Source organism: Pimephales promelas, chromosome 9 (assembly GCF_988280905.1).
Source record: "Pimephales promelas chromosome 9, fPimPro1.hap1.1, whole genome shotgun sequence".
Classification (NCBI taxonomy): Eukaryota; Metazoa; Chordata; class Actinopteri; order Cypriniformes; family Leuciscidae; genus Pimephales; species Pimephales promelas.
Window position 1 is genome coordinate 36,418,742 of NC_142777.1, and position 23,648 is coordinate 36,442,389.

Below are 23,648 nucleotides of genomic sequence, written 5' to 3' on the forward strand. Positions count from 1 at the left end.
ACTACTTGCTTCAATATGCAATGCATTATTGAATTCTCCCTGTGAATGCTTTGATTGCTAGTCTGTGTTTTGTACTCTGAGTGCCGCTGTCGGCCTGTGAATCTAAGCTTGTTGACGTCACTGCAGTATTGCACGTCATTTGTCCTCTCTCTGGGCAGGAGGGTGGTGGGGAAAAGACATAAGCAGTCAGAAGGAGAGAAAAGAAATGCACCATCGACAGTTCTTGTAGCCATATTTTTAATTGACCCCTCTGTTTTCCACTTCTTTAATTACTGAATGCATGAGATGGAGACTGCATTCATCATGTGTTTTGTAGAACAACGCTCTTCGTCTGTATGGATTCGCCTGCTTTTGTTCTTTGTAGCACACCAGGCGATTGAGGCGCAAGTTCGATATTCTGTTCCAGAAGAAATGGCGTCTGGATCCATGATTGGTGATTTATCGAGAGATCTCGGACTGAGTATTGGCAGGCTTAGATCCGGACGGGCTCGTGTTGCGTCGGAGGATGGGAGTGAGCTAGTGCAATTTCAGGCAGACAAAGGAATACTCCTCGTGAAAAAACGCATAGATCGAGAGGAAATCTGCGGACAGACTTCGCCGTGCAGCTTCAGCTTTGAGATCGTTTTAGAAAATCCAATGGAGTTATTTAGCGTCACAGTTGAAATACTGGATATTAACGACAATTCACCCGCTTTTCCTTCGAAAGAGATTACCGTGGATATAAGTGAATCGGCGATGGTAGGAGCGCGGTTCATATTAGGCAGTGCTGTAGATCCCGATGTAGGAATAAATTCACTTCAAGGGTACAGCCTTAAACCAACAACGCATTTTAGTCTAAAAGAGCAGACGCATTCTGACGGAAGTACGCACGCGGAGATGGTACTTGATCGACCGCTAGATAGAGAGCATCAGGCGGAGATGAAGCTCACTCTCACCGCGGCTGATGGCGGCAGTCCTCAGCGCACTGGCACAGTGAGTATCCGTGTCATCATTCAGGACGCAAATGACAATGCCCCGATTTTTACGCAGGCAGTCTACAAAGCGTTTGTTTCAGAAAACTCCCCAAAGGGTGCTCTCGTTACTACAGTATCTGCTAATGATAAAGATGAGGGCGCATTTGGCCATGTAACATATTACCTTGATCAAATATCACAGGCGAGTAGTGTGTTTTCTCTTAATCCCGACAACGGGGAGATTCGAGTGCTGGGAAATATCGATTACGAGAAGGTTAAACAATATCAATTAAATGTAATGGCCAAAGACAAGGGTTCTCTGTCTAATTCATGTAAAGTTATTGTGGAAGTGACCGATGTGAATGATAACGTGCCAGTCATATCCTTAACATCATTGTCAAATACAATTGCAGAGGACTCGCCCACCGACACTACAGTTGCTATAATAAGTGTTAAAGATGCAGATTCGGGGAAGAATGGGCTTATAAGTTGCAGAATAAGCCCCTCTTTGCCTTTTAAAATGAAGTCAACCCTTGCCAATTACTATACTTTAGTATCAGACGGTGCTTTAGACCGCGAAACTGTCTCGGAGTACAACATTACTATAACAGTGGCTGATCAAGGATCACCTCCACTAAGCAACAATAAAACGTTAGTCATTAAAATTAATGACGTCAACGATAACGAGCCAGTGTTTGATAAAAGTGTCTACTCGGCGGTTATGGCTGAAAACAATTCACCGGGTCATTCAATAACTTGCGTTCATGCGCGCGATGCAGACTCGAACCAGAATGCAAGGGTTGCGTACCTCATTGAAGACGTGCAGATAAACGGGGAATCATTGTCCTCTCTTATATCAGTTAACGCTGAAACTGGTGTTGTTTATGCCATGCGCTCGTTTGACTACGAAAAAATAAAATCACTTGATTTCAGGGTAAAAGCTCAGGATGGCGGTGCGCCAGCTCTCAGCACCAGTGCGCAAATTAAAATCCAAATTCAGGACCAGAATGACAACGCGCCTCAGGTTCTGTACCCGGTCCAGTCAGGAGTTTCTGTGGTGGCTGAAATAGTGCCTCGATCGGCAGATGTGGGTTATCTGGTGACTAAAGTGGTGGCTGTAGATGTGGACTCTGGTCAGAACGCCTGGCTCTCATATAAACTGCAGAAAGCCACAGACAGGGCGCTGTTTGAAGTGGGCGCACAGAATGGAGAAATAAGAACTGTACGACAAGTGACAGATAAAGATGCTGTCAAACAAAGACTCACTGTTGTAGTGGAGGACAACGGACAGCCCTCTCGATCAGCTACAGTCATTGTTAACGTGGCGGTGGCGGACAGCTTCCCTGAAGTGCTCTCGGAGTTCACTGACTTTACGCACGACAAGGAATACAACAATAACCTGACTTTTTATCTAGTCTTGGCCTTGGCTGCAGTCTCATTTCTTTTCATAACATGTTTGGTCGTCATAATATCTGTTAAAATCTACAGATGGAGGCAATCGCGTATGTACTTTCAGTCGAATCTACCAGTTATCCCTTACTATCCACCGCGTTACGCGGACACTGTTGGCACAGGAACTCTGCAGCACGCGTATAATTATGAGGTTTACAGCACGACAGATTCCAGAAGGAGTGACTGTAAGTTCGCCAGACCTGCTAGTCAGGGTTTGTTAATAGTGGACCCCGGTTCTACAGGGACAGTGCAGCGCGCGCCCATCGAGAAAAACATCCTTGATGAGTCAGACTCTTCGCTACAGGTGGGTAATGCGGATATTTAATTATTAGCCTTTCAAAGTGTTTGATTTCATTTTTACTCTCGAAATGTTCATGCACGTGCTTCTTTTAATTAAAATTTTAATGTATCGTTTCAGCACTTCGTTTATGGACAGCAACAGTACAGTTTGTGATGTATTTTTTAGACTTTTTTATTTCATAGTTATTTTTTAGACACTTGTTCTTCAATTGTTTCCTTCACTATTAGTGCCTGCTAACCGCGGAACATACATTTAGAATGTAAATGTGTATAACGAATTCACTGATACACTTACACATATTTTGTAGAATTACGTAGGCTTGTTAACGCTTACTTTGAACAGCAAGGGCCGCTGTTGATCAGTGAAACATTTTATGCTGTGATTTGTCATCCAGCAATCTTTACCCCTCCCCATTTTCTTGCGTTTTGGCAGATGAGGGCAAGGCTGCCTCGACATTTTTATTCAGGGTTTGTGTGCGGGAGATATTAAGGTTTGCAGTACCGTTTTATTGCATTATTTTTTTTCTCTCGCACCATCTTGGACTACATCTCAACATTTGAATTGGATTTTGTGATTATGATGCAACGGAGCTGTTGGATGAGAGAATGCACTCGCAGCTCTTGGGTATGGAAAAAGCCGTGGGTGTTATCAATGTTTTTTTCTTGTTATTTTTACACTGCAAGCGGACAGATACGATATTCGATTCCGGAGGAGATGAAGAAAGGTTCACTCATAGGTAATGTAGCACAAGATCTGGGGCTGGATTTGAACAGGCTTCGAGCGGGTCGAGCGCGTATAGTGACCGGAGAAAGCACTCAATACGCAGAGCTTAAAGCAGACAAAGGGATGCTAGTCGTGAGTGAGAGAATAGACCGAGAGCAGCTTTGCGGTGACATCACACCATGCAGCTTCAGCTTCGAGATGATTTTAGAGAACCCAATGGAGCTGCACCCTGTTACCATTGAGATATTGGATGAAAACGATCACGCGCCGTCGTTCCAGAACAAATAATTAAAATTCGAAATTAGTGAGTCTGCAACGCTGGGTTCACGTTTTTTGTTGGAAAGCGCAGATGATCACGATGTCGGCGTGAACTCGCTGCAGAATTACATTTTATCACCAAATAGCCATTTTGTTATAAAGCAACACTCGAGTCCAGACGGCAGTAAATACGCGGAAATGGTTTTACAGAAAGCCTTAGACCGGGAGGAGCATCCTCATCTATCTCTGAAGCTGATCGCTGTAGATGGCGGAAACCCGCAGAGGTCTGGCTCTGTTAATATAGATGTTACTGTTTTAGATGCGAATGACAATGCACCGGTGTTTAACCAGACTGTTTACAGGGCATCTGTGATGGAGAACGCACAGAAAGGCACGTACATTACAACAGTTAACGCCACAGATGCAGACGCTGGTTCAAATGGGCGAATAACATACAATTTCTATAAACAAAAAGGAACATCTGCGCAGCTATTCAACATTGACAGCAACACTGGCATTGTTTCTGTTGATGGAGAAATTGATCATGAAAAAGATACTAAATTTGAACTAACAGTCGAGGCTAGGGATCAGGGTGGATTAACCGATTCGAGTAAAATTGCATTAGAGGTCATTGATGTAAACGATAATGCACCTGCCATCAATATAATGTCTTTCTCGAGCTCAGTATCCGAAAACGCTCCCGCTGATACTACAATCGCAATAATTAATGTTAAGGACTCAGACACTGATGATAATGGCAAAGTCAATTGTTTTATCGAAGGATCTGAAGATTTTGCTATAAAATCGACTTTGAGAAATTATTATTCTTTAGTCACGAATGCTATTTTAGATCGCGAGAAGTTGTCAGAGTACAACATCACTGTTATCGCCACTGATTCCGGAAAGCCGCCTTTAACAAGCAGAAAAACGTTTCATCTGAAAGTAACGGATGTTAATGATAATGCCCCAGTTTTTAAGGACAGTGTTTATAACTCGTACTTGCTCGAGAATAATTCACCCGGCGTTTCTATCCTCAGAATCAGAGCTTATGACCCGGATGAAAACCAGAATGCGCGTATATCTTACATTCTGGAAGAAAATGACTTGGGCGGGTCTCCCGTAGGAACGTATGTTTCTGTAAACGCGGAGAGTGGGGTTGTACATGCAGTGCGCTCTTTCGATTATGAACAGATCAAAAACATTAAGGTGACTATAAAAGCGCAGGATGGCGGCTCTCCTCCTCTTTGTACGAACGTAACCGTGAACATTTTCATCCAAGATCAGAATGACAACGCGCCTCAGGTTCTGTACCCGGTCCAGTCAGGTGTTTCTGTGGTGGCTGAAATAGTGCCTCGATCGGCAGATGTGGGTTATCTGGTGACTAAAGTGGTGGCTGTAGATGTGGACTCTGGTCAGAACGCCTGGCTCTCATATAAACTGCAGAAAGCCACAGACAGGGCGCTGTTTGAAGTGGGCGCACAGAATGGAGAAATAAGAACTGTACGCCAAGTGACAGATAAAGATGCTGTCAAACAAAGACTCACTGTTGTAGTGGAGGACAACGGACAGCCCTCTCGATCAGCTACAGTCATTGTTAACGTGGCGGTGGCGGACAGCTTCCCTGAAGTGCTCTCGGAGTTCACTGACTTTACGCACGACAAGGAATACAACAACTTGACTTTTTACTTAGTATTGGCCTTGGCTGCAGTCTCATTTCTTTTCATAACATGTTTAGTCGTCATAATATCTGTTAAGATCTACAGGTGGAGACAATCACGTATGTATTACAAGTCGAATCTGCCAGTTATCCCGTATTATCCACCGCGTTACGCGGACACTGTTGGCACAGGAACTCTACAGCACGCGTATAATTATGAGGTTTACAGAACGACCGATTCCAGAAGAAGTGACTGTAAATTTGTTGGACCTGCAAGTCAGAACGTGTTGATAGTGGATCCTAATTCTACAGGAACACTGCAGCGCGCGCCCAACGAGAACAACGTGCTGAATGAATTAAATTCGCCAGTAGAGGTGAGACATTATTATTATTTTTATTTTATCGATCTATTTGTCAGGAACCATGCATACACACACAAACTCACAGGAGGAGAAATGCTTGCACCTAATTTCCATCTGCAGTCCCTGTGAAAATTATTCGCCTATTATTATTCACTAAATTAATGTAATATGATAATATAATGAACTGTTAAAAGTCTGCATTGAAGATCAGTTCATACCAAGAAAAGTTTAATTTTTGTCTCATATTAGGAGCAACTGTGACATTTTACTCATTTATCTTTATTTGTCTGTATTGAGGTTGGGCAACGCTGATGTCGATTTAAATGCATTTTTTATTTGTCTAACTTTTGATATGTATATTTATTCTGTTAATGCTTATGTTGAACTCTAAGGGCCGCTGTTGGTCAGTGAAATACTTTGTGTGCAATAAGCTTGACTAACAGTAAACCTTGTCCCCGCCCAATCATTACGCGCTGTGAGCCTGTGACGCATCTCTCCCTCTGTTTCATTCCTTACGGGATGGTGAGAGGGTGACTATCTCTTTCCTTTTCTCTTCCTACCGAATATAAAACGGGTTTTGTGGTCCTACCTTGGAATGGTCTATTCCATTGAATACTGGAAATATTATTGAACTTGCTTTCTAATCAGTATGGCTGTTAAGGATTTGTATCGAAATGGATGTGCTCGATGGCCTGTTTTCTTCCGACCGCAGTGGCAAGTATTGTTTTTCATCTCCTGCTGCATTCCTTTTGCCATCTCTCAAATCCGGTACTCCATCCCTGAAGAAATGAGTAAAGGCTCGCTTATTGGTAATGTCGCACAGGATCTGGGGCTGGATTTGAAAAGGCTTCGAGCGGGTCGAGCGCGCATCGTGACCGGAGAAAGCGCCCAATACGCAGAGCTTAGAACAGACAAAGGAGTTCTAGTCGTGAGTGAGAGAATAGACCGAGAGCAGCTATGCGGCGACGTCACACCGTGCAGCTTCAGCTTCGAGATCATTCTAGAGAACCCAATGGAGCTGCACCAGGTTACTGTGGAAATAACCGATGTTAATGATAATTCTCCAGTATTTGAAAATAATAAAATTAGTTTTGAAATAAGTGAATCGGCAGCTCTTGGTTCGGGGTTTGCTTTAGAAAGGGCGTATGACCCTGACGTAGAATTGAACTCATTGCAAAATTACATTCTCACACGAAATGATTATTTTGTTCTTAAACAAAACTCAAATCCAGACGGCAGTAAATACGTTGAAATGGTTCTTGATAAAGCTTTAGACCGGGAGGAGCATCCTCATCTATCTCTGAAGCTGATCGCTGTAGATGGCGGAAACCCGCAGAGGTCTGGCTCTGTTAATATAGATGTTACTGTTTTAGATGTTAATGACAATGCACCTGTGTTTAACCAGAGTGTTTATAGGGCATCTGTGATGGAGAACGCACAGAAAGGCACTTATCTAATCACTGTAAATGCGACAGATGCAGACAGTGGTACAAACGGACAAATATTGTATTCGTTTTCTGATATAAAAGAACAATTTAAAGACATGTTTAACATTGACGGCGATTCAGGTCAGATAACTGTTATAGGTGATGTTGATTTTGAAAAAGAAAGGCGGTTTGAAATAAGAGTTAAGGCCAAAGACCAAGGGGGGTTGACGAGCACAAGTAAACTAATAATTGATGTAACAGACATTAATGATAACGCACCTGCAATAAACGTGATGTCTCTCTCGAGCACTATAGCAGAAGATTCGCCCCCAAGTACTACTATTGCTATAATTCATGTGAAAGACGCGGACTCGGGAAGAAATGGGCAGGTTACGTGTTTTATTGGCAAAAACCTCTTGTTCAGTATCAAATCATCCCTCTCTAATTATTATAATTTGATCACAGATGCGTTTCTTGACCGTGAAACTCAATCGGAATATAATATAACGGTGACAGCGACTGATTCAGGTTCACCTGCACTCTCGAGCTCAACGACACTTCGACTTAAGATTTCTGACATCAATGACAACGCGCCAGTTTTTGAACGAAATATCTATACAGCACACCTTCCTGAAAATAACGCAGCAGGGTTTTCCATATGTAGTGTGACGGCGAGAGATTTAGATTGGAATCAAAACGCCAGAGTGTCATATTTTTTAGAAGATACTCATATTGGTGGAGCGCCGATTTCGTCGTACGTGTCTATAAACTCTGAGAATGGTGTGATACACGCAGTTCGTTCGTTTGATTATGAGCAAATTAAACAGCTTAGTTTCGTTGTAAAAGCGCAGGACGGAGGCTCTCCTCCTCTCAGCAGCAACGCGAGCGTCAAAATCATCATTCAGGACCAGAATGACAACGCGCCTCAGGTTCTGTACCCGGTCCAGTCAGGTGTTTCTGTGGTGGCTGAAATAGTGCCTCGATCGGCAGATGTGGGTTATCTGGTGACTAAAGTGGTGGCTGTAGATGTGGACTCTGGTCAGAACGCCTGGCTCTCATATAAACTGCAGAAAGCCACAGACAGGGCGCTGTTTGAAGTGGGCGCACAGAATGGAGAAATAAGAACTGTACGCCAAGTGACAGATAAAGATGCTGTCAAACAAAGACTCACTGTTGTAGTGGAGGACAACGGACAGCCCTCTCGATCAGCTACAGTCATTGTTAACGTGGCGGTGGCGGACAGCTTCCCTGAAGTGCTCTCGGAGTTCACTGACTTTACGCACGACAAGGAATACAACGAGAACCTGACTTTCTATCTGGTCTTGGCTTTGGCTGTGGTTTCATTTCTCTTTATCGTGTCTATCATCGCCATACTGTCAGTCAAATGCTACAGATGGAGACGCGAGCGGATGTTTTATAAATCTGGAGCGAATCTTCCAGTTATTCCGTATTATCCGCCTCTTTACGCAGACGTAGGCGGCACAGGAACTTTACAGCACGTGTACAATTATGAGGTTTGCAGAACCACTGACTCCAGAAAGAGTGATCTGAAATACGCCAGACCTTGCAGTGAGAGCATCATTAGTCTGGACACCAGTGGAACACAGACACTCACGCATGCGCAAAGGGAAAATCCGACCAACCGTTTCAATGATCAGGTGAGGTTTACTGTATATATGTCTCTGATAGAGTTGAAATTGTTTGATGTTTTCTGTAAAACACACATTTTTTTAGTACAATGTTTGATAATCATTATGTGATTGTCGTATATAATTTGTATAAAACCCTTGTGTAGAATATGTGCCTTCGAATCGCTGACCATGGTGCTGAAATGATGAGAACGCGTTGAAATGTTAGTTCAGTTCCTCCTTGTGACTTTACAATTTTCCCCTTAGAATATTATACAGTTCATTATTTATTTTCATTCAGTTTTGTTGTAAATTACATATGGGAAATTTATTATTATTATTTTTTTCATTGTTTTCTTATATTTTAAATTGATTTTATCATTGCGGATACATGACAGTTTAAAGACAAATCAAGGACAGATTTTTTTTCTCTGTGATGTTTATTGCTGTCCAAATTTATAGGAATTAATGTAGCATTTTTTTCTTGAAACATTTTTTTTCTATTATATACTGTTGCTTTATTGACGCTTTTTTAATAAACTGTAGACGTTTGAATTAAAATAGAAATAAGAAAAGCATACGTGTATTCACTTGTTTCTGTAGTTCATCAGACTGGACTCATAGTGCCGCTGTTGGTCAATCTGTCAGTTTATAGAGCAGATCTGCTGCAGTTCCACCCCCATCATCTCCATATTATTAGAGAGAGAGACAGAAGCTGAGAGCGCAGTCTGAAGAGGAGAGAGAAGGACAATCACGGAGATACTGTATTTAATACAATTCTCTTGGATTCCAGACTTTTCTTGTTCTTTTCACTTTGGATATATTCATGATCTCCTCCAGCATTTTGGATTGATTTCTTTGTTTTCGGTCTTAATCTTCATCCCGTGATCTTCTGCAAAATGTCGGACAGAACAATGGCGCGGCAAGTACTGCTGTTTATCTGGTTTCTCTCTCTCAGTTCAGCTCTCGGGCAGGTCAGTTACTCCATTCCTGAAGAAATGGCGAAAGGCTCTTTAGTCGGGAACATAGCGCAGGATTTGGGTTTAGATTTAAAGAGACTGAAATCGGGTAAAGCGCGTATTTATACAGGAGACAGCGCTGAATACATCGAGCTGAATAAAGAAAGAGGAGTCCTCCTTATCAAAGAGAGAATAGACCGAGAGGCGCTATGCGGACAGACAACGCCTTGCGCGCTGCATTTTCAGATTATTCTGGAAAACCCGATGCAATTGTACCGCGTTACAGTTGAGGTCACAGATATAAATGACAATGCGCCGATGTTTAGTAAGAGTGAGGTGAGATTTGAAATAAACGAAATGTCTTTAGCAGGAGCCAGATTTATACTGGACAGGGCTATTGATCATGACGTTGGTCGAAATGGTCTGCAGAGTTATTCTTTAGAGCCAACAGATAATTTCGTTTTGAAATTTCAGAATCTCCCTGATGGAAATAAAGCCGTAGAAATGGTTCTTCAAACACCCTTAGACCGAGAGAAACAAGACCATATCTCGTTACTTTTAACAGCATTTGATGGAGGCGATCCACAGATGTCCGGTACAATGAAGATACTCATTACTGTTTTAGATGCTAATGATAACGCCCCTGTGTGTTCACAATCCGTATACAAAACCAGCATAGCTGAAAACTCACCAAAAGGCACAGTTTTAACAACAGTTGGTGCTTCTGATGCTGATCAGGGTGCGAATGGTAGAATATCGTTTTCTATTTCAAATACGGCCGACAAATCGGCAGATATTTTTGAAATAGACCCGGATGTTGGTGTTGTAAAGCTCACTGGGGGTATAGATTATGAAATGAGTAAGTATTATCAAATTGATGTTCAAGCACGAGATGATGGTGGTCATACGGATTCGTGTAAGATAATTGTTGACGTTATTGATATAAACGATAACAATCCAGCTATTAATATTATTTCAAAATCAAGCCAGATATCAGAGGATTCCAAATCTGGCACTGTTCTTGCAATATTAAACATTCAAGACGTAGACTCGAATGAAGGAGGTAAAGTTAATTGTCTCTTAAATGACAATGTTCCGTTTGTCATTCAGTCATCGCCCGATGGTTTTTATAGTCTAGTGACAGACAGTGATTTAGATCGAGAGCGAGAGTCTGAGTATAACATCAGTGTGACGTGCGCTGATGAGGGCGTGCCCTCTCTCTCCAGCAGCGTCACTCTCTCCTTACAGATATCAGATGTCAATGATAACGCGCCCGTCTTTGAGAAGAGCTCATATGAGGCCTCTGTTCAAGAAAACAACACACCTGGTCTTTCCATATTCACAGTCAGAGCCAGAGACGCAGATTTTAACCAGAATGCCCGTGTGTCTTACATACTGGAGGACTCGTCGGTCAACGGAGTGCCCGTGTCCTCGTTAGTGTCCGTTAGTGCTGATAGTGGAGTCATACATGCAGTGCGATCTTTCGATTACGAGCAGATCAAAGATTTCCAGTTCCGCGTAAAAGCGCAGGACGGAGGCTCTCCTCCTCTCAGCAGCAACGCGAGCGTCAAAATCATCATTCAGGACCAGAATGACAACGCGCCTCAGGTTCTGTACCCGGTCCAGTCAGGTGTTTCTGTGGTGGCTGAAATAGTGCCTCGATCGGCAGATGTGGGTTATCTGGTGACTAAAGTGGTGGCTGTAGATGTGGACTCTGGTCAGAACGCCTGGCTCTCATATAAACTGCAGAAAGCCACAGACAGGGCGCTGTTTGAAGTGGGCGCACAGAATGGAGAAATAAGAACTGTACGCCAAGTGACGGATAAAGATGCTGTCAAACAAAGACTCACTGTTGTAGTGGAGGACAACGGACAGCCCTCTCGATCAGCTACAGTCATTGTTAACGTGGCGGTGGCGGACAGCTTCCCTGAAGTGCTCTCGGAGTTCACTGACTTTACGCACGACAAGGAATACAACGAAAACCTGACTTTCTATCTAGTCTTGGCTTTGGCTGTGGTTTCATTTCTCTTTATCGTGTCTATCATCGCCATACTGTCAGTCAAATGCTACAGATGGAGACGCGAGCGGATGTTTTATAAATCTGGAGCGAATCTTCCAGTTATTCCGTATTATCCGCCTCTTTACGCAGACGTAGGCGGCACAGGAACTTTACAGCACGTGTACAATTATGAGGTTTGCAGAACCACTGACTCCAGAAAGAGTGATCTGAAATACGCCAGACCTTGCAGTGAGAGCATCATTAGTCTGGACACCAGTGGAACACACACACTCACGCATGCGCAGAGAGGAAAACTGAATAATGATGATTCTTTTGATCAGGTGAGAATCATTTTATAACTAATTTATGTGATATTTTAAAATGTTTGTCTTGATTGAATAATTTTTCCTTGAGTTGTTGACACGGTCACTGACAGGTTTTCTGAACTGAAGTGTCTCTGCAATTTTAATAAGTGTTTAAATCAATTTAGTAGGAAATAACACGAATTATCTGCAATTTATTTGTATCTGTTTATTATAGTCTGATCGACATTTTACTTTTGCATTTGGTGCAGTTGTGTACTTAAAATTCATTCTCTTGTTAGAGGTCTGGTGTTTTTCGTCGTGTTGTAATTATGTAGTTAATTTGCTTGCTCAGCCATGAAAGACAGAAAACTACAGCTTATTCTGCAGCTTCTTCATTTCCTTTTTTTTTTCTTTAATACTTTTAGTGGAAGTTGCTTTTTATTCCGTTTTAATTTCTTTTCAATTGAAGTCCTAGTATATGACACGTTGCCCCTGTAATGTCAGTAAAAATAGTACACTTTTTTTCTGTCATATGCACAATTTGTTAATTGCCATTTAAAAAAAAAATATTTGTGTGATTTTCACTTGTTTTTGTGAAGAAGTGAGAAACTCTTCAGCGTTTGCACTTGCTGCCCTGGCCATGGTCCTGAATCGCGGTCATTTACTTCATATATTCTTCTGCATCTATTCATTATTCATTTACAACACACAATCTTTTTGAGATTTTTCAACATCTTTCTTGTCTGTGCTCCTGTTCAAAAGTTTAACTATTGACAATTTCATTTCTAATTAGATGTGTTCATTTTAGAGTAGATTTGTGAATAATTATGTTTAGGTAAATCTCTTTTTGATATGGCCACATGAAATCACGAAATATATTTATTTTTCCCCTTCTATCTTTATTAACACAAACACATTCAATCTTTGTATTATAAATGTGTGTTGTTATGGACTTTTTTAGTGTTATACTTTAGAACTTTAGTAAAAACTTATATATTAACTTTTCTCAAACATGTCTGACATTGAGAATAAAGGTTTATTAATTTTATATTATCTGTAGTTCATCAGACTGGACTCATAGTGCCGCTGTTGGTCAATCTGTCAGTTTATAGAGCAGATCTGCTGCAGTTCCACCCCCATCATCTCCATATTATTAGAGAGAGAGACAGAAGCTGAGAGCGCAGTCTGAAGAGGAGAGAGAAGGACAATCACGGAGATACTGTATTTAATATCCCTTTCCTGGATTTACAGACTTTTCTTGTTCTTTTCACTTTGGATATATTCATGATCTCCTCCAGCATTTTGGATTGATTTCTTTGCTTTTTGCCTTAATCTTTATCCCGTGATCCTCCGCAAAATGTCGGACAGAACAATGGCGCGGCAAGTACTGCTGTTTATTTGGTTTCTCTCTCTCAGTTCAGCTCTCGGGCAGGTCAGTTACTCCATTCCTGAAGAAATGGCGAAAGGCTCTTTAGTCGGGAACATAGCGCAGGATTTGGGTTTAGATTTAAAGAGACTGAAATCGGGTAAAGCGCGTATTTATACAGGAGACAGCGCTGAATACATCGAGCTGATTAAAGAAAGAGGAGTCCTCCTTATCAAAGAGAGAATAGACCGAGAGGCGTTATGCGGACAGACAACGCCTTGCGCGCTGCATTTACAGATTATTCTGGAAAACCCGATGGAACTTTTTAGCGTTACCATCGAAATAGTAGATATTAATGACAACGCTCCCAGTTTTGAAAAGGGTAGGATTCATTTCAGGATCAGCGAATCGGCTATTTTGGGGTCAAAGTTTACATTAGAGCCTGCTATAGATCTCGATGTGGGAATTAACGGCCTTCAAAGCTATATGCTAAAACCGACTGATAATTTTAACCTTAAATTTAAAAATCAACCAGGAGATGGAAAAAATGTCGAAATGGTTCTGCAAAAGCCTTTAGACCGTGAAAAACAACATGATGTAATATTAGTGCTCACAGCTGTTGATGGAGGAGATCCTCAGTTGTCTGGCAGTATAGAGATTCACATTTCTGTTTTAGACGCAAACGACAATGCCCCTGTTTTCTCGCAGTCAGTGTATAAAGCGTCTGTGACCGAGAATGCGCCAAAAGACACTATTGTGTCAACAGTGAGCGCAACTGACGCCGATGAGGGTATAAATAGTAAGATAGAGTATTCCATTACTAACATGCAAGATAATGTGCGTCAGTTATTTGACATAAATAAAAATAACGGGCAGGTTACAGTGGTCGGAATAATAGATTTTGAAAAAGCGCGCAATTATGAGATACGCGTTCAGGCGAGTGATCACGGAGGTCTGACTGATTCCTGTAAAATCATTGTTGATGTCATTGATATCAATGATAATAAGCCCGTGATCAATATTATATCCAAAACAAACGTAATAGCAGAAAATGTTATCTCTGACACGGTGGTTATAATGATAAATGTTCAGGATCCTGATTCAGGAGAAAATGGGAAAGTTCAGTGTTCAGTTAATGAAAATATTCCCTTTTCTCTGAAATCCACTAATACTAATTTCTTCAGTCTAGTGACAGATAATGATTTAGATCGAGAGCGAGAGTCTGAGTATAACATCAGTGTGACGTGCGCTGATGAGGGCGTGCCCTCTCTCTCCAGCAGCGTCACTCTCTCCTTACAGATATCAGATGTCAATGATAACGCGCCCGTCTTTGAGAAGAGCTCATATGAGGCCTCTGTTCAAGAAAACAACACACCTGGTCTTTCCATATTCACAGTCAGAGCCAGAGACGCAGATTTTAACCAGAATGCCCGTGTGTCTTACATACTGGAGGACTCGTCGGTCAACGGAGTGCCCGTGTCCTCGTTAGTGTCCGTTAGTGCTGATAGTGGAGTCATACATGCAGTGCGATCTTTCGATTACGAGCAGATCAAAGATTTCCAGTTCCGCGTAAAAGCGCAAGACGGAGGCTCTCCTCCTCTCAGCAGCAACGCGAGCGTCAAAATCATCATTCAGGACCAGAATGACAACGCGCCTCAGGTTCTGTACCCGGTCCAGTCAGGTGTTTCTGTGGTGGCTGAAATAGTGCCTCGATCGGCAGATGTGGGTTATCTGGTGACTAAAGTGGTGGCTGTAGATGTGGACTCTGGTCAGAACGCCTGGCTCTCATATAAACTGCAGAAAGCCACAGACAGGGCGCTGTTTGAAGTGGGCGCACAGAATGGAGAAATAAGAACTGTACGCCAAGTGACAGATAAAGATGCTGTCAAACAAAGACTCACTGTTGTGGTGGAGGACAACGGACAGCCCTCTCGATCAGCTACAGTCATTGTTAACGTGGCGGTGGCGGACAGCTTCCCTGAAGTGCTCTCGGAGTTCACTGACTTTACGCACGACAAGGAATACAACGAGAACCTGACTTTCTATCTAGTCTTGGCCTTGGCTGTTGTTTCATTTCTCTTTATCGTGTCTATCATCGCCATACTGTCAGTCAAATGCTACAGATGGAGACGCGAGCGGATGTTTTATAAATCTGGAGCGAATCTTCCAGTTATTCCGTATTATCCGCCTCTTTACGCAGACGTAGGCGGCACAGGAACTTTACAGCACGTGTACAATTATGAGGTTTGCAGAACCACTGACTCCAGAAAGAGTGATCTGAAATACGTCAGACCTTGCAGTGAGAGCATCATTAGCCTGGACACCAGTGGAACACAGACACTCACGCATGCGCAAAGGGAGAAACTGACCTTTGATGATTCTGGTGATCAGGTGAGAATAATTTTATAACTAATTTATGTGATATTTTAAAATGTTTCTCATGACTGAACATTTTTGCTTGAACTGCTGACAATGTCGCTGTTTTTTATTTTATTTATTTTTTTATGAAGTGTCTGCAATTTTAAGAAATGTTTAAATAATGTGAGCAGGAAATCGCACGAATCACGGGTGTTTTGTATCCGTTTAAAGTGTAACCAATTGTTTTGTTGTTTTTTGTTATACTTTATAGTTCATATTTTCTGTACAGCCATGAAAGACAATTGAGTGCTTATTTTTTTCAGCTTATAAATTGTGTTGTCTTTTTTCCTTTATGTCAAGTGGGACTTTTTATTCCTTTTTTTATTCGTTTAATTTTAGATTTTATTTCCACTGTATTCAGAGTTCGTCGTTTTTATTTTTTTTATTTTTCTTGTTAATTTATTTCTTCAAGGCGTGAGAAACTGTATTCAGCGTTTCGCTTTCCTGGCCATGGTCCTGAATCGAGGCGACGCGGTTATTTATATAAATAAATTCTTCTGCATCTCTTTACAGCAGACCGTCTTTTTGAGATTTTTAGCAAATTACTGTTCTGTCCTCCTGTTCAAAAGTTAAACGATACAGTATTTTATCACTGCCTAGATATTTCTTATGTCTATAATAATTGTATTTAAGGTATTTATCCATGTATGTCTGTTCAGCACTCATATACTAATATGGCATCAGCAAAACTATGAGCAAACTCGAAATGTATTTCTTTCTTTTTCCCCCCTTCAATCTTTATTTACACAAACTCTTATAATATTTGTATCTCAGACGTTTACTGATATGGACTTTTTCATACTTTAGATCTTTGTTCAGTAAACTGCTTTTCTCAGATATCTGACACTCAGATAAAGGTTTATTAATTTTATATTATCTGTAGTTCATCAGACTGGACTCATAGTGCCGCTGTTGGTCAATCTGTCAGTTTATAGAGCAGATCTGCTGCAGTTCCACCCCCATCATCTCCATATTATTAGAGAGAGAGACAGAAGCTGAGAGCGCAGTCTGAAGAGGAGAGAGAAGGACAATCACGGAAATACTGTATTTAATACAATTCTCTTGGATTCCAGACTTTTCTTGTTCTTTTCACTTTGGATATATTCATGATCTCCTCCAGCATTTTGGATTGATTTCTTTGCTTTCTGTCTTAATCTTCATCCCGTGATCTTCTGCAAAATGTCGGACAGAACAATGGCGCGGCAAGTACTGCTGTTTATTTGGTTTCTCTCTCTCAGTTCAGCTCTCGGGCAGGTCAGTTACTCCATTCCTGAAGAAATGGCGAAAGGCTCTTTAGTCGGGAACATAGCGCAGGATTTGGGTTTAGATTTAAAGAGACTGAAATCGGGTAAAGCGCGTATTTATACAGGAGACAGCGCTGAATACATCGAGCTGAATAAAGAAAGAGGAGTCCTCCTTATCAAAGAGAGAATAGACCGAGAGGCGCTATGCGGACAGACAACGCCTTGCGCGCTGCATTTACAGATTATACTGGAAAACCCGATGGAACTTTTTAGCGTTACCATCGAAATAGTAGATATTAATGACAACACTCCCAGTTTTAAAAAGAGTAGAATTAATTTCAGGATCAGCGAGACCGCTATATCGGGGTCTAAATTTATGTTAGAGCCTGCTATAGATCTCGATGTGGGAATCAACGGCCTTCAAAGCTATATGCTAAAACCGACTGATAATTTTAACCTTAAATTTAAAAATCAACCAGGCGATGGGAAAAATGTCGAAATGGTTCTGCAAAAGCCTTTAGACCGTGAAAAACAACATGATGTAATATTAGTGCTCACAGCTGTTGATGGAGGAGATCCTCAGTTGTCTGGCAGTATAGAGATTCACATTTCTGTTTTAGACGCAAACGACAATGCCCCTGTTTTCTCGCAGTCAGTGTATAAAGCGTCTGTGACCGAGAATGCGCCAAAAGACACTATTGTGTCAACAGTGAGCGCAACTGACGCCGATGAGGGTATAAATAGTAAGATAGAGTATTCCATTGCAAACATGGAAGATGATTCTCAGCAGTTATTCGACATAAATAAAGATAACGGGCAGGTTACGGTGGTCGGAATAATAGATTTTGAAAAAGCGCGCAATTATGAGATACGCGTTCAGGCGAGTGATCACGGAGGTCTGACTGATTCCTGTAAAATCATAGTTGATGTCATTGATATCAATGATAATACGCCCGTGATCAATATTATATCCAAAACAAACGTTATAGCAGAAAATGCTATCTCTGACACTGTGGTTATAATGATAAATGTTCAGGATCCTGATTCAGGAGAAAATGGGAAAGTTCAGTGTTCAGTTAATGAAGATATTCCATTTTCTCTAAAATCTACGAATACTAATTTCTTTAGTTTAGTCACAGACGGTGATTTAGACCGAGAGAGAGAGTCTGAGTATAACATCAGTGTGACGTGCGCAGATGAGGGCGTGCCCTCTCTCTCCAGCAGCGTCACTCTCTCCTTACAGATATCAGATGTCAATGATAACGCGCCCGTCTTTGAGAAGAGCTCATATGAGGCCTCTGTTCAAGAAAACAACACACCGGGTCTTTCCATATTCACAGTCAGAGCCAGAGACGCAGATTTTAACCAGAATGCCCGCGTGTCTTACATACTGGAGGACTCGTCGGTTAACGGAGTGCCCGTGTCCTCGTTAGTGTCTGTTAGTGCTGATAGTGGAGTCATACATGCAGTGCGATCTTTCGATTACGAGCAGATCAAAAATTTCCAGTTCCGCGTAAAAGCGCAGGACGGAGGCTCTCCTCCTCTCAGCAGCAACGCGAGCGTCAAAATCATCATTCAGGACCAGAATGACAACGCGCCTCAGGTTCTGTACCCGGTCCAGTCAGGTGTTTCTGTGGTGGCTGAAATAGTGCCTCGATCGGCAGATGTGGGTTATCTGGTGACTAAAGTGGTGGCTGTAGATGTGGACTCTGGTCAGAACGCCTGGCTCTCATATAAACTGCAGAAAGCCACAGACAGGGCGCTGTTTGAAGTGGGCGCACAGAATGGAGAAATAAGAACTGTACGCCAAGTGACAGATAAAGATGCTGTCAAACAAAGACTCACTGTTGTAGTGGAGGACAACGGACAGCCCTCTCGATCAGCTACAGTCATTGTTAACGTGGCGGTGGCGGACAGCTTCCCTGAAGTGCTCTCGGAGTTCACTGACTTTACGCACGACAAGGAATACAACGAGAACCTGACTTTCTATCTAGTCTTGGCTTTGGCTGTGGTTTCATTTCTCTTTATCGTGTCTATCATCGCCATACTGTCAGTCAAATGCTACAGATGGAGACGCGAGCGGATGTTTTATAAATCTGGAGCGAATCTTCCAGTTATTCCGTATTATCCGCCTCTTTACGCAGACGTAGGCGGCACAGGAACTTTACAGCACGTGTACAATTATGAGGTTTGCAGAACCACTGACTCCAGAAAGAGTGATCTGAAATACGTCAGACCTTGCAGTGAGAGCATCATTAGTCTGGACACCAGTGGAACACAGACACTGACGCAGGCGCAAAGGGAGAGACTGAACTTTGATGATTGTGGTGATCAGGTGAGAATCATTTTATAACTAATTAATGATATTTTGATTACTTCGTTATTGTTTGAACCGTTAACGCAGTTGCTAAATAGTTTTCTTAGAATAATCGTTTCTGTTATTTTAATGTATATTTTATTTAATTGTTATCTTATAGTATATTTTGGTCAGCATTTGTGTATATTTTCTACAGTTACATTACTCCATTTTTGTCTTCCTACATGGGCCTTGTGTAATCCGATATGTACTCATGTCATCACTTTTTGCACAGACAAGAAAAAAAATACGTTTTGATTTTTTTTACTTAGTCAAGTATTTATTAATTTATTTATGCTTCGATGCGTTAAGTGGTATAATTTCTTTATATATGTCCTTGCCATCTTTAAATTTAGTTTTATTTTCCCTTTCAGTCCGAAAAGAGTATAGTACATACTCTACCTGCCACTGCTTTTGCTTTGCACGAAAACAACTTTTGTCTGTCTTTGTCATGAAGTGAAAACTCCAGTCAGTTTCGCTGACCATGGTCCTGAAAGCCAGTCATAACTAATTAATGGCGCGGTCACTTCGTGTATTCTGTTGCATTTCTTTACAGCAGACCGCCTGTTTGAGATTTTCATCTGTATCGGTCTCTCCTCCTTTTGAAAGTCAACTACACTATTTCAGTCGTATCTAGATATTTATTATGCCTATAGTTGAATTTTAGATATCTATCCCTGTGTTTCTGATCAAGATATTGCAAGTTTGCAACTAATGAATCAATTATTGTTTACTCAGTGTTTTTCTTAATTATTTACACAAACTTATACGATCATTTTATTTAACAGATATTTGTATTTTCATTGCCATTTGTTTGGCTTGCTTCATAACTTTTAGTAAAATGCTTTTCTCAGATGTCTGACACTGAGATAAAAGAATAATAATTTTATATTATCTGTAGTTCATCAGACTGGACTCATAGTGCCGCTGTTGGTCAATCTGTCAGTTTCTAGAGCAGATCTGCTGCAGTTCCACCCCCATCATCTCCATATTATTAGAGAGAGAGACAGAAGCTGAGAGCGCAGTCTGAAGAGGAGAGAGAAGGACAATCACGGAGATACTGTATTTAATACAATTCTCTTGGATTACAGACTTTTCTTGTTCTTTTCAATTTGGATATATTCATGATCTCCTCCAGCATTTTGGATTGATTTCTTTGCTTTCTGTCTTAATCTTCATCCCGTGATCTTCTGCAAAATGTCGGACAGAACAATGGCGCGGCAAGTACTGCTGTTTATTTGGTTTCTCTCTCTCAGTTCAGCTCTCGGGCAGGTCAGTTACTCCATTCCTGAAGAAATGGCGAAAGGCTCTTTAGTCGGGAACATAGCGCAGGATTTGGGTTTAGATTTAAAGAGACTGAAATCGGGTAAAGCGCGTATTTATACAGGAGACAGCGCTGAATACATCGAGCTGAATAAAGAAAGAGGAGTCCTCCTTATCAAAGAGAGAATAGACCGAGAGGCGCTATGCGGACAGACAACGCCTTGCGCGCTGCATTTACAGATTATTCTGGAAAACCCGATGGAGTTTTACAGTGTTAATGTTGAAGTGCTTGATATTAATGACAATGCGCCATTTTTGGAAAAAACTGAGATGAATTTTAGAATTAGTGAATCTGCGTCGATTGGCGCAAAATTCACAATAGAACCTGCTAGGGATTTAGACGTTGGAATTAATGGTCTTCAGACCTACTCGTTAAAACCAACAGATAATTTTGTACTGAAATTCAAGACTCAGCCAGGAGGAGACCATCATATCGAAATGACTTTACAAAAGCCTCTAGACCGCGAAAAGCAGGAGCTTTTGACTTTAACGTTAACAGCCTTTGACGGGGGAGATCCACAAATGTCTGGTAATATACAAATACATATTGTTGTTTTAGATGCGAATGATAACTCTCCTGTTTTCACACAATCCGTTTATAAAGCCACTGTAACTGAAAATTCACCAAAAGGAACCATTGTAGCGACAGTTAGTGCGTCAGACCAAGACCAAGGAGTAAACAGTGAAATTATCTATACAATAACAAACACTAATGATGTCCGTAGTAAATTTGAAATAAACGAGACTGATGGTAAAGTAAGATTGACAGATCTAGTTGATTATGAAACAGCTCGACGCTATGAGATACGCGTTCAGGCGAGTGATCACGGAGGTCTGACTGACTCCTGTAAAATCATAGTTGATGTCATTGATATCAATGATAATACGCCAGTGATCAATATTATGTCCAAAACAAACGTGATTGCTGAAAATTCCGCTTCTGAGACCGTGGTTACAATGATAAATGTTCAGGATCCTGATTCAGGAGAAAATGGGAAAGTTCAGTGTTCAGTTAATGAAAATATTCCATTTTCTCTTAAATCCACTAATAGTAATTTCTTCAGTCTAGTGACAGACGGTTATTTAGACCGAGAGAGAGAGTCTGAGTATAACATCAGTGTGACGTGCGCTGATGAGGGCGTGCCCTCTCTCTCCAGCAGCGTCACTCTCTCCTTACAGATATCAGATGTCAATGATAACGCGCCCGTCTTTGAGAAGAGCTCATATGAGGCCTCTGTTCAAGAAAACAACACACCGGGTCTTTCCATATTCACAGTCAGAGCCAGAGACGCAGATTTTAACCAGAATGCCCGCGTGTCTTACATACTGGAGGACTCGTCGGTCAACGGAGTGCCCGTGTCCTCGTTAGTGTCCGTTAGTGCTGATAGTGGAGTCATACATGCAGTGCGATCTTTCGATTACGAGCAGATCAAAGATTTCCAGTTCCGCGTAAAAGCGCAGGACGGAGGCTCTCCTCCTCTCAGCAGCAACGCGAGCGTCAAAATCATCATTCAGGACCAGAATGACAACGCGCCTCAGGTTCTGTACCCGGTCCAGTCAGGTGTTTCTGTGGTGGCTGAAATAGTGCCTCGATCGGCAGATGTGGGTTATCTGGTGACTAAAGTGGTGGCTGTAGATGTGGACTCTGGTCAGAACGCCTGGCTCTCATATAAACTGCAGAAAGCCACAGACAGGGCGCTGTTTGAAGTGGGCGCACAGAATGGAGAAATAAGAACTGTACGCCAAGTGACAGATAAAGATGCTGTCAAACAAAGACTCACTGTTGTAGTGGAGGACAACGGACAGCCCTCTCGATCAGCTACAGTCATTGTTAATGTGGCGGTGGCGGACAGCTTCCCTGAAGTGCTCTCGGAGTTCACTGACTTTACGCACGACAAGGAATACAACGAGAACCTGACTTTCTATCTGGTCTTGGCTTTGGCTGTGGTTTCATTTCTCTTTATCGTGTCTATCATCGCCATACTGTCAGTCAAATGCTACAGATGGAGGCGCGAGCGGATGTTTTATAAATCTGGAGCGAATCTTCCAGTTATTCCGTATTATCCGTCTCTTTACGCAGACGTAGGCGGCACAGGAACTTTACAGCACGTGTACAATTATGAGGTTTGCAGAACCACTGACTCCAGAAAGAGTGATCTGAAATACGTCAGACCTTGCAGTGAGAGCATCATTAGTCTGGACACCAGTGGGACACAGACACTCACGCATGCGCAAAGGGAGAAACTGACCTTTGATGATTGTGGTGATCAGGTGAGAATAATTTTATAACCAATTTATGTGATGTTTTAAAATGTTTCTCGTGATTGAACAATTTTACTTGAATTTTTGACGGTTTTACACGGTCACTGACATGTTTTCTGAAATGAAGTGTCTCTGCAATTTTAATAAGTGTTTAAATCATTGGAAAAAGAAATGAAACAAATCATTTGCTATTTATTTTTATATGTTTTTTATTGTCTGAGCGAAATTTTAGTTGATTATCTAGTGCAGTTGTGTACTTAAAATATTTATTCTCTTATTGGTCTGGTGTTTTTCCTCGTATTGTATTTATGTAGTTAATTTGCTTGTTCAGCCATGAAAGAAAGAAAATTACTGCTTATGTTTGATCTTCCGAATGATTTTCTTTTTTTCTCTTTTGATACATTAAGTAGAAGTTGCTTTTTATTCTTGTTTTTATTCAGTTTGTTATTTGCCATTTAAAAAAAAAATCTTTGAGTGATTTTCACTTGTTTTTGTGAAGAAGTGAGAAACTCTTCAGCGTTTGCACTTGCTGCCCTGGCCATGGTCCTGAATCGCGGTCGTTTACTTCATATATTCTTTTGCATCTCTTTACGGAAGAGCGACATTTTAGTTTAGCATCTAGTGCAGTTTTGTAATTCAAATCTTTATTCTCTTG

General features: G+C 41.5%; 2 protein-coding genes across 20 annotated transcripts in view; both read left to right on the forward strand.

Moving 5' to 3' along the window:
* LOC120473285 (protocadherin gamma-A11) overlaps positions 1-23,648 on the forward strand; it is a 171,708-nt gene that overhangs the window by 74,866 nt on the left and 73,194 nt on the right. Inside the window, exon 1 of one of the 19 annotated variants that reach the window (XM_089135089.1) lies at positions 184-2,709. The exons of 14 other annotated variants lie outside the window; for them this stretch is intronic. In XM_089135089.1, coding sequence (XP_088991215.1) covers positions 277-2,709 — 2,433 coding nt within the window. In that variant the 5' untranslated portion in view covers positions 184-276. Of the gene's footprint in view, positions 1-183; positions 2,710-6,243; positions 8,792-9,468; positions 12,061-16,809; positions 19,388-20,391; positions 23,003-23,648 lie in introns of those variants that run through there. 4 more of the 19 variants (XM_039663061.2, XM_089135092.1, XM_089135091.1 and 1 more) reach the window with 4 other exon arrangements.
* LOC120473287 (protocadherin beta-16-like) lies at positions 12,873-15,840 on the forward strand. Its single transcript, XM_089135101.1, has one exon. The coding sequence runs from the start codon at positions 13,382-13,384 to the stop codon at positions 15,797-15,799; it is 2,418 nt and encodes an 805-aa protein (XP_088991227.1). The 5' UTR covers positions 12,873-13,381; the 3' UTR covers positions 15,800-15,840.

What these genes read in the sequence shown, in the direction of transcription:
- LOC120473287 (XM_089135101.1), top strand. Translation starts at nt 13,382, where the DNA reads ATGTCGGACAGAACAATGGCGCGGCAAGTACTGCTGTTTATTTGGTTT.